Source organism: Rhinolophus hipposideros (genome assembly GCF_964194185.1).
Source record: "Rhinolophus hipposideros genome assembly, chromosome: 22".
NCBI classification, from domain to species: domain Eukaryota; kingdom Metazoa; phylum Chordata; class Mammalia; order Chiroptera; family Rhinolophidae; genus Rhinolophus; species Rhinolophus hipposideros.
Window position 1 is genome coordinate 8,499,230 of NC_138068.1, and position 11,078 is coordinate 8,510,307.

The following is an 11,078-nucleotide window of genomic DNA, read 5'->3' on the forward strand; positions in this document are numbered from 1 at the left end:
TCATGATGTAACCAGCAGCAGGGTGGTTCTAGGCCAGCTTAAAAATAAAAACCCCGCGTAAGCTTGCTGACCCACTTTGATCTCAGAGACCCCCATTTCTCCATACAAAGCCGCTCATCTCAGTGATTATTATCCTGGTTTGGGGTTAATTCTGGGACAAATGTGAAGATGACACCGACCTTGGGCTTCAACTACAGCAGAGGGTTAAGTCCCGTCCTGGGTTCCGAGTGGTCCTCTGAGAGAGAGACTCATTAAATGGATGATATTAGCATGAGTTGGAAGCATGATAGAGGTCGAAGATGACTTTTTCTTCTTCTTCTCAAAAATGGTTTTGCACATCTTTTTCAGAGCTGATAGACACACACCTTAGCTGGATACAAAACATATTATGAAACAGAATGACTGTGATCTTTGATCCGAGAAATCAAAGTTAAAGGTAACTGATATCTTCTGCCTCTCCTTTTGTTTTCCAGCTGTGTGTTTCCTTAACTTGAATTTTTAAAATTTATTTATTTACTTTTTTTTTTTAGTAAAAGAAAACTTTGCAACCTGCAGTGTATCCTCACAGATACCATTTCCTTCTCTTAAGGGCTGGACCCTCTCCCTTCGTTAAGGGCACACCCCTGGGATTCTGAGGCTGGAGCTCAGGGTCGGGGGTGGGGGGGATTAGGCGCTGAGAATTTGCATGCTCTCCCAGGGACTCCCATCACCCTACCCCAGGAAGAGTGCAGCCGTGTCACGGTCCCACATTGAAAGTTCTGCTCCTTTGGGATTCTGTCCACTCTACTTGGTGTATCCAGTGAGGAAGGGTCTCCCTCAGTGGTGGGGCGTTCTGTGCTGGGGAAAGAGAGAGGGCAGGTCGATCAGCAAACCCAGGAGAATGCTCTTGAAGCTGACTGTGCTGAGGTCATTTCCAGTCTTATCATCACTGCTCTGTCCAGGACAGAGCCGGTGGCCTTCCCACGGAGCTCAGCAGAGCTGCTCCTGGAGCTTCAGACAGTAGACCCACCTCCGTCGACGCTGCATTCTGGGACAGTGTGGACGTTGCTTTACCTCTTTGTGCCTCAGCTGTTCAGATGGTAGTGCTCTTACTTACTCCTCTGCCCATCTGCCCACGTAGTGCCCAGCTCATGGGTAAGCACACACCAGAAGTCAGCCAGCGGCAGTCTTGTTGGCTTACATGCCTCCCGACATCTTCCCCGTGCTCGCTGGGCTGTGGCTTTTGAATGGCCCCTTTGTCAGTGAAAGTGGCTTCATTACATCACAGGCCAGACACAGAAGTCCTCAGCAGCGTCACACTGATGGCACGCTCTGAGAACGCAGGAAAAGTCACCTCAGACGCAGGCCTCTGAGCACACACAGCTGAGCTGACAGCAATGAACGGTTTCCCAGAGGGTGGGACCTGCTGAGATACCATTTCCCAGTGGCAGCGTGAGCCCTCAGTCAAGAGGGGCACATCCTCAGGGCGACTACCAAACACTGTCAGCAGGCAAAGGCAACGGGAAGAGCGAACATTGGCCAGATACCCACCAGATGCCAGACTCCCTCCCGAGGGCTCTGCATCTGAGGAGTTGGGCTGACAAAAATGCAGCGGACATGTCAGTGCTGAGAGTGGAGCCAGTTAGAGAAAAGGCCTTTTAAAATGCACTTCTTCTCTCCCTGTGTTAGAACTTGGCAATGCTTCTGACCTCACAGGGGCCTGGGAACTCTGGCAGGCTGGCTCTGATCTGCATGGCCTCAGAGGGGATTTACCATGACGTCACTCCTCTTAGACCCCACCCACGGCTGTGGGCTGTGGGCCTATCAAGGGTTCTTTTGTCCTTTTCACTGAACCTCTCAAGTCTGGCCTGGCCCCTCTGGAAAGCTCTTCTCCAAGTTCCCAAGTGCCACCAGAGCATGCAGAAATGGCTGCGAGGGGCTAAAAGGCTAGAGAGTTACTTAGCCAGCGAAAAGCAGAGCCCTGGGAGAGCTTTGTTCTCAGAGGACCAGTCATTCCAGTTTCCATACCAAAGTCACAGGGGAAGGCCCCAGGCCCATGGCCACCTTTCCTCAGCCCCTTTCCACATGCTAATGAGAGAACCAGGCCTCGTTCTTAGGGAACAGGCAGTTTAGGCCCTGGAGTTCACTCTTGGCTTTCAGAGCAGCTTCCCCATGAGCAGCTGGAGCAAATGGCAGAAGCACCAGAGAACACTTCATGTGCTTTCTGGCCCAGCTCTCTCATCGTGTCCCAAGTCTGGGTTTTGGGAGCAAATTCAGCAAGGCGCTGCAGGAAGAAGGAGAAGGGTGGGGGGCAGGCCTTGCACCCATGTGGGCTCTCAGACCCTTCGACTTGGCCTCGAGCATGCAGCCTCCCCAGTTCCCAACCAAGCGCCAGTGTCTTTCTGGCCGTGGCCTTTGTGGCCGGCCCCAGGCTCTTAGGATCTCGTGGGTACTCACGTGGCCTAACCAGATTTTAGAAAACATGCCTGAGGTTTGGGAGAGAAGCAGGATGGGGTCTGTCCACTCCCTTCCTGTTGCTTCTTTCTCAGGAGATTAAGTTCCAAAGTCAGCAGTTAAGGGGAAAAAGCCTAGAGTCAAAAATTACCCTTGAAAGGCCCTTAAATTGTACCTAAAAGTGTATGTGTGTGGTTTTCTGTAGGCAGCCCTGAGTAGCCATTCTTCTGCAAACTAAAGTTTGAGAATCTTTCAGCTCAGCTAAAAGAAGGAAGTCAGCATGCAGGTGTCTGGGCCTTCAAGTGAATCAGAAAATTCCTGGGGCAGAGTGGGATGCTAACAGAAATCAATTCAGTTTTTAGAAATTTAACACCAAGTCAACCCAAAATTGTTTGATGAACAATACTAACAAGAGGCATTGGCTTCCCCAGATTGCCACCCCCAAAAAGTAAGTGACGAAAACACTCTTTCCCTTTTTTCTTTGCCATTGGTATACTCGTATGCTAGGGGTCATTAAACTACAGCTCAGGCCAAATGCTATCCCCGGCCTATTTTGGTAAATAAAGTTTTATTGGTACATAGCCATGCCCATTTGCTCACATACTGTCTATGGCTGCTTTCATGCTACAACAGCAGAACTGAGGAGTTAAGGGGTCCTATGACCCACAAAGCTGAAAATATTTTTATCTGGCCCTTTATAGAAGAAGTTTGGTGACCCCTCATATATTCTCTTTACATCTACAGCCATTTATTAGAATAGTTTTATTTTTGGGAGTTTTAAAGAGAGAAGTCTATAATTTTTATGTACTTATATCTGTCCATCTTTTCCTTTCTGCCTCCAGCCTCAGGTTTAGAAATCACCCCGAGGTTGTGGACACATTATGTTCATCAGCAGTGTTTTCATGACGGTGTCTCTAAGGGTGATAAAAGATCAGGGGTGCTTGTGGCAGACCCAATACCACTGGCCTCAATTCTGTTCTAAGAAAGTGATACTCAGTGACCACCTTAACCACTCAGCACGTGGCCCGCTCCACTGTTGACTTAGTAGAGGCCCCCCTTGCTTTTTCCTGACTCACACAGAAGGCACTGAGGACCTCCAGGGCCCCAGAAGAAAGATGATGACTACTGAGCTTATGGCACAGTCTCTGTTCCAATCGTGTAGCCCAATAGTGTACGGGTTAATAAAATGGGCTCTGGGTTCAAATCCTGATCCCTTCCCTTGGGCCAGGGACTGCCTGTCTCCGTTTCCCCATCTATAAAACAAGCATGATTGTATTACTGGTTTGGTATGAGAAATAACTTAGTGCCTGGCACATAGTTAGCCCTCAATAAGTGTGAATGGCTTATAGTCCTTTGTCGAGAAAAGGCTTTAGACAAGTCACAGACTGGCAACCCATGTGTTAAGTGGATGACAAAGGAAAATCAGCTTCCCTAAATCAAGCTGATTTAGCAGCTTCCCTAATTTAGGCTGATGGTGTAGGGTCCTTGCAGTGGGCCAAGATGCAAGCATTGGGCACCTGCTGTGTGCATGGTGCTATGTATGGCACAGTGGGGGTACAGGTGACCCAGATAACCTGGCACAGGAGGGGCAAGCAAAGCCTTTTGAGAACTCAATACAGTTGGCTCTTGAACAGCATGGGTTTGAACTGTACAGGTCTACTTGGATTTTTACCCCCAATAAATACTATAAGTGTCTTTTCTCTCCCTTATAGTCGATAACATACAAAATACATGTCGATGGACTATTTGCTGTTATTCAGTTAGTCTTACTTCCAGTCAGAGTAGGCTGTTAGTAGTTAGGGTTTGGGGGAGTCAAAAGTTATACGTAGATTTTCAACTGCAAGCGGGCTTGGTGCCCCAAACCCCACATTGTTCAAGGGTCAACTGTACCTGCTTCTGGAGGGAGGGAGGGACCCCTGGTCAGAATGTGAGATGGCTGCCGGGAAAAGGTGGCATAGGAACAGGGGCAGGAGGAAAGTTAGGATTTGGACGAGGAGAGGGACTATTTGGAGAACTGTACGTGGCCCCATTTGGGAAGAGGTGGGAAGAAAGGTTGGCATAGGACAAATAGATTCTCAAAACATTTACTGAATGAATGAAATGCTGTTGGCAATGACATAGAATAGACCGCAGACATAGACCTGGGGACAAATCCCAATGCTGACAGTGTGACTTGAGGCTACTTAACCCCTTTCGAAGCTTCCGTTTTCTCATTCATTAATCAATGTTAGCAAGAACTCACTATGTACCCAGGCGCTTTAAAGAGCTGGACATACAGAGGGGGAAACAGGAACATAAACAAAGCACTGTGGGTTGCCTGGAACTAATAAATGGAGGAGAGAAGGGGACAGCACGCTGGGGAAGAGGAGGGTGGCCACCACAGATCACTCCCGGGGCATGCTTTCTGGAGGAGTCTGTGCTCAAGCAGAGCCTTGAATGAAGTGAGGAGGAAAGGCGTTAGGGGAGACCGGCCAGGGCAGAGGCTCCAAGGCAGGAGTTGGGCATGGTGGAGCTCAGAACGGAAGTCGTGTGGTTGGCGTTCAGTGGCAGGGGAGGGGGAAGGGTGAGGTCACAGCCAGAGCAGGGACCAGATCACAGGGCCTCTAGGGAAGCTGGGGGTGGACAGGCTCAGAGCAGGGGTTTTGGATGAAGGACAGCTTAAGTACATAGAGGGGTGCAGCGCGAGGGAGTGAGACTAACGATGTGAGAAGGAAATGACCACAGGGCTAAGTAGGGAGACCCTCCCCTCCCAAAGGACAAAAGGTGGGAAAGACAACAGACAAAAGGTGGTGGACATCATGGAATTGATTTGAAGGGCGGTGACATGTCCCTTTCTCTTTCCCTTTCCACCCAAATACTTGAGTGTGAATGAAGTGGTCACCAAGAGACCCCCTCTCTGTCCCTTGGAGCCCTAGTTTTCAGACGGGTAGGGCTGCACTGCCATTGCTACCACCCAGCTAGCATTTCTTCTCTAGAACTTTCTCCTCATTCACAGCCAGGGGAGCAAGCCCTAAGGTTTTGAAAAGGAAAGGTTCCTCGACCCAGGGAGGTTTCAGTGGGGTGTGAGTGGGCCTCCCTGCACACTGCTTGCTGAATCTTCCAGATACACTCTTAGCTTCTACCTGAAAGTGGCTTTCCGAAAGCAGGAGGGGAAAGCCGTTTCTGTCTGCGTGACAGGTCACCCAACTTCCTTCCATCCCCTACCCTGGCCCCCAACAAGCCCCTGTGTTCTGAGAAGGGAAACGACCCTTTTGTGAGGGCTCGGATGCCAACATCTCTCTGCCTACCCACTATTTTTAGAAAGCCAAGGCTGTGGAAAGTTTCCACTGAGGATTGACTCCTCTCGCTTCCTAGGTTGAGAAAACAGGAAGCTCTTCAGAATCCGGGCTTTGAAAAGCTTCGCATGAAGCTACACTGACCCCACCTCCCCCTGGCATTCTGCTTTCCCTGGCCTCACAAAGGGCCCTCAGCTCCCCAGAGCACCCCCACTTCACAGAGGGTGGGGCCTGGGAGCAGTCATTCCTCATTGGTTCCTGGTTTAGGGCCCTGGAAGTCACCGGAAGTGCCCAGTTGATGCTGGTTAGCTGAATATCTGAATTCATCCTCTGAGTTCCCATTAATGGATCCAGTACCGTACTTTGGAAACGTTTGTTATTCTAGCACACACGTTCTCATACATTAACACACATGTATCATATTCTACTATATCTGCACATATCTAATACATACACACTACTCTACGAAACAACACCTGTTAGGCACTGTGGTAACTTTCTCACTTCTATTACCTCATGCAAGCGCCTCAACAACCTTAGAAGGAAGGTTTTTTTATACACATTTTTATACACAGTCTACAGATGGGGAAACTGAGGCACGGAGCAGTTCTGTCACTAAGGCGAGGTTCAGCAAGCGGCAGAGATGAGTGTCTAACCCTGGCTATCTGACTCTGGAACCTGAACTCTCACCTTGCACGTGCTTCCAGCATCTGAACAACAGCAAGCCGTGCCTGACTGGTTTCTGGCACAAAACAAAGCAGAGTTCAGTGTCCAGCACAGAGCGCGGGTTTATGACTAACCATCGCAGCTAATGGCTACTGAACACCATTTTCCAGGCATTCCTAGTGCTTGTACTATATACATCGATGCCTAACATCCTCACAACAAACAGCCCTGAAGGATATACACTACTATGATTCCCATTCTACAGATGGGAAACTGAGGCACAGAGAGGTAAAGTCCCACAGCCAGGGTAGTGAGGGAGCTGCGAGTCAAACCAACCTTAGTCAGCTCTAAAGTAGTTTGTAATTTCTCTCCTCTTATTATGGGGGTTGCAGACTCATCCAGGCAGAGGTCTTCCTTGGAAAAGCATCCTGGACCTAGGAGGGCCCAGCTTGAACAGGGACATTTAGCTCCTTGATGCTAGTGGCTGGCATTACTTTCCTGGTTCCCTGCTAGGAATTCCATGTGTCCTTCTGGGGATAGGAGTGTGGTGACCGAATTGTTCAGGGCCCCTCTGAGGACACTTTGCACTTCAGAAGACTCATAGTGTGAAGGTGGGTGGGGGGGGGGATTTCTGGTACTGCTGAAAGAAATAGAGGTTATGTTTACATTGATGGCTAGTCTTTGTCTGCTGTGTTCCCATCCACTCTCTTTTTAAAGGCCCCTCTTTTGAAAGCTGTATGTTTTATGTGTCAAGGAACGGTTTTAGTCTTACAGTAGGTATTTTCTGGATGTTTTAATAATGGAAGGAGTTTGATATACAGTAGAGAATCTAAAGTACATGAAATAAAAAGACGGAAGAAAAAACATTATTTAAAATGTGCCATGTGGCCCAGCTCCATTTCTGCCATAATTTTTTAAAGTTATCATTTGGACAATTTTCACCAATAAATCCGTAGCACAAAATATTGTCCACGGGAAGGAAAAAACAATGTAGGGAGGCATTTATGTTAAAAATTGTCAAACATTTTTGCAGAAAACAAAAATGTGCTTTAAAAATTAGTGCGATTGTTCTAGGTTTTAGAGAGCTAATCTGATCTGTGTTTTTTTTTGTTTTGTTTTGGTTTTTTTTTTTGGTGTCCTCTCACTCGCCCCTATTCTTTCTCTCTCTCTTTCTCTTTTCTTTTGTAGTTAATGAAATTATCAGGAAGGAGTTTTCAGGACCTCCTGCCAGAAATCAGACGTAGAAGAAGCCATTAGCAAGACACCTTCCATATCTGACCCCTCGGAGCCTTCCACTGCCCCCATCTCTGTTTTCTTTACTGTACATGTTCCGGCCCGGAGTCCACACGCGGGACAGTGTTCTGGCAGAAAGCTGACTCTCAGTGAAGCAGCTCGCCACCTCTCTCTGGAAACACCAGAGAGAACACTCTGCCTTTTGATTTTTTTTTGTTTTAAATCCCAAAGAGCATCTCGGTTGACTTGAATGGTATCCCATCCAAACCTTAAGTGCCTGCTGACCAAAAATGTATTCTGAACAAGACAGCACGTTGGAACCACCTGAGAACGGAATGACCGGAGCTCGGGGCATGGGCCGGGTGGGGGATGGAGGACATGGGGCCCTGTGATTAAACCCCAGCCCTTGCGTTCATTTTTCCAGGTCCCCAATACAGCTTCTGTACCTTCTGAAGGAAAGGAATTCTCAAACAGAGCAAGCGAAGAGACATGGCCCAAGAGTCCGGCTTACAGGCTGAAGAAGCAGAGAGAAGCCAGACAGTCATCCTTAGGAATCACCTCTTCCATGCCACAGTTGGGCCACAGCTAAAGCTTAGTTTGAAATTCCCATTCTGAAGCAAAACTGGCCCATACAAGATCACACCTGCTCCAATTTCTTGGCGTTAAGTTACGACATGTGTACACCTTTTCTTTTCCCTGCTTCTAATAGCTGGCCAAGGTGGCTAGAGATGGAGCCATCTCGGCCAGCTTCTCCTCACCTATGGCACGTGGTCACGGACGGGAGATAGGAACCCTGGCTGCTGAGTGAGAGCCCATCCGCCGCAGCCTACAACCTAATGGCTTTTTGACGTTCCTGCTTTCTTTTTTCCTAACAGCCAGAGTGCTTTTCTGTAAAGTAGTTAAGAAGAATTTCAAGCATGTGCATTGAATTTTGAGAAGGAATGGTAGAAGGCCTAAAGAACCTCCCCCCACCCCAGAAAAAAATTATAGGCATTTTTGTTAAGTAAAATGGTTGTGAAATGAGGCAATTGGCAGGACTGTTTCTTTATCGTGGGTTCCCCCACGATAGAAGAAAAGAGCTGAATTCTCTCCTCTCTGGCCTAAACTCAAAGTACGATGCTCAAGCTCAGGATATGGCCCGACAGTTCATTGGTTACTTTTGCCTGAACCCATGTAAAACCTTGCTCAGCCCCCAAAGACCTGTCTATATCAGCTGCCTTGTTCAGCACAGGACGTATCTGAATAGCGAAGCAGGTCCACTCACGGGGACGCCTCCCTCAGATCGAATGACCAGTTGTATGGTGTGTGTGGCTTCCCCCCATTGTTTCTCTCCACCGAGCAAACCCAGATCCTCCAGAATTTTCCTCCAGCAAAATCTTCAATGTTCTTAGCAGATGAGAGTTTATCACAAAGATGTGATTTACTGCAGACACCCCAGGACAAGCTGGGGATTTGTGTTCAGCCATTCCCTTGCTTCCCTCGTAGAAGTAAGTATTCCTAGCACTCTTCAAAAGGCTGTGCTTCCAAGGATTTTTCAATCCAATCTGCTAGGCAGAAGGCCTGAGAAGACAATCCTGGCAATCAAGTGCATGATGTGGGTTTTCTAAGTCCTGACTTTCTCCTCAAGGTCACCCAGAGGTGAAACCTTCCTGAGAGCTGGGCCAGGAGCACAGGACTTGGTGACTATGACCCTGTGTGTTTGATGCCTCAGATAGAGGACAGAGCACCCAGCTTGGGGCCTTAGCACCCACCTTTCGGGCAACACCTAACCTTTATAATAGTTTCCCCCCAGCAACAGGGGACCTTTCTTCCACCCACCCCCAAGCACAGTTTAACAAAATTCTTTTAAACAGAATGCCAGTAAGCAGATGACTGCTGCTGCAATCCTTCGGGATGCAAAATTCTTCCTAATTACTAAAGAGTTCCTTATCTAAGCAGCTTTACCTAAAGCCCTTTCTCTCCAGCAATACTTACTTCATTGGGCAAGCGTTCAAGTGTTCGGCGAGTGATTTGTTCTCACTTGACCTGGCTCGGAGCCATTTTTTGCACATGAGGGAATTTGGCCTTTCCTCAGTTATCTGAATGTTTTACCCAAGTGCCTTCCTGCTATTATAGTAAAGTCTCTCAGCTTCACTGAGCATGGGGTGAAAAAGGACTAATGCATTTTCCATCAATCATCTAACCATGTAAGTGAAAGGGGCCTCTCGATAGTTCAAACTCCTGTGTATGTATGTATATATACATACATGTGTATGTATGTGTATATATATATATATATATATAATACATGTATGTGTGTGTGTGTATATATATATATATATATATATTACACCCAAACTCTCTTTCTCAGACATCCTAGCTGGATATGATAGGAAGCACTTCCATCCAACAACTATACCAAACAGCAAAGGAAAGAGAAACAAAAGCACTAGTTTTGAGACCTAAACAGGCAACAGAATGTGTATTAGGAACCGACAGCTATCGAGAAAGTTTTGGCAGTTACAAATGCCAGGAGGAAATTTTGCCAAGAGTAAATGCTCACGAAATATTTTCAGGATGGGAAGAGGCAATCAGGTCCTCTAAGAGAACGAGAAAGCAACGTCCAAGTGGTGAAGGGGTGTGTGTTTCACGTGTGTTCGAAGGATCTCGGTTAGGTGGAGGTTTGCACTTGCTACATTCAAGGTGATGTAAATATGTAGCGCTTCCAACAGAAACCTACCGTGTTGCTGAATGTACGCTATCTCCAAAGTTTGCGAGTCTTCCTGCATTGTACAAAAATACTGCTGCTTGATAATATATAATAGCAATCCAAATTAATTAGTATGTTATTAAATTTATTTTCTTATCTGTATTTTTATGCTTTTTACCTGTCCTCAAAATATTGTACCCCTATTGGAATTAGAAAAATATTTATAAATGGTCAGAAGTCTTTTTCAAGTGTCTCTTTTTACGTATATGTTGATGATTTTCCTTTTTCCCCCTAAGAGAAATGATGTATTCTTGAACATCTCTTAATCATTCCGAAAGTGAAACCAAAACAAAAATCCCACCTCAGAGCGTGCTAGTCAGTCACCTGTCTCCTAGATGGAAACATCTCAGGAGCGAGGAGGGGGTGCCTTTGCAGAAGAAGGAACCACCAGTTTCTTTCTTGAGATTGATGCGAAGGTCAACCCTTGGCCTTGAGCTTATCACCGAGGAGAATTGTAAAGTGTTTAGATCCCCCAATAAGTAGGTGATTTTGATTTTTTTAAAACTGTCTGTATTGTAATGGGATTCTAGAAAACTTCATGCTCACAGAACCCTGCGTGCAGGCTCATGTTTACAGAGCTGACCGATTTCTGGTAGGTAACCCCGCACACATTATGCAAAGGACATCCAGAGCTCTCCAGCACAGACACGGCCTAGGATGAATTGAGTCGATTCCTTCTAAGAACTGGGGACACTGATCTTGCCTTTCCTGTTTATACCCAG

At 47.1% G+C, this 11,078-nt stretch overlaps 1 protein-coding gene across 3 annotated transcripts in view; it reads left to right on the forward strand.

The window, feature by feature from the left end:
* Window positions 1–9,819, forward strand: part of NFATC2 (nuclear factor of activated T cells 2) — a gene marked incomplete at its 5' end in the record, with an annotated part of 148,954 nt that extends 139,135 nt beyond the window's left edge. For 2 of the 3 annotated variants that reach the window (XM_081033651.1, XM_081033649.1), the window contains one exon: window positions 7,563–7,944. In XM_081033651.1, coding sequence (XP_080889777.1) covers window positions 7,563–7,618 — 56 coding nt within the window. In that variant the 3' untranslated portion in view covers window positions 7,619–7,944. Of the gene's footprint in view, window positions 1–348; window positions 437–7,562 lie in introns of all 3 variants that reach the window. The other variant, XM_081033650.1, reaches the window with a different exon arrangement.
* Window positions 9,820–11,078: the final 1,259 nt, after the last annotated feature.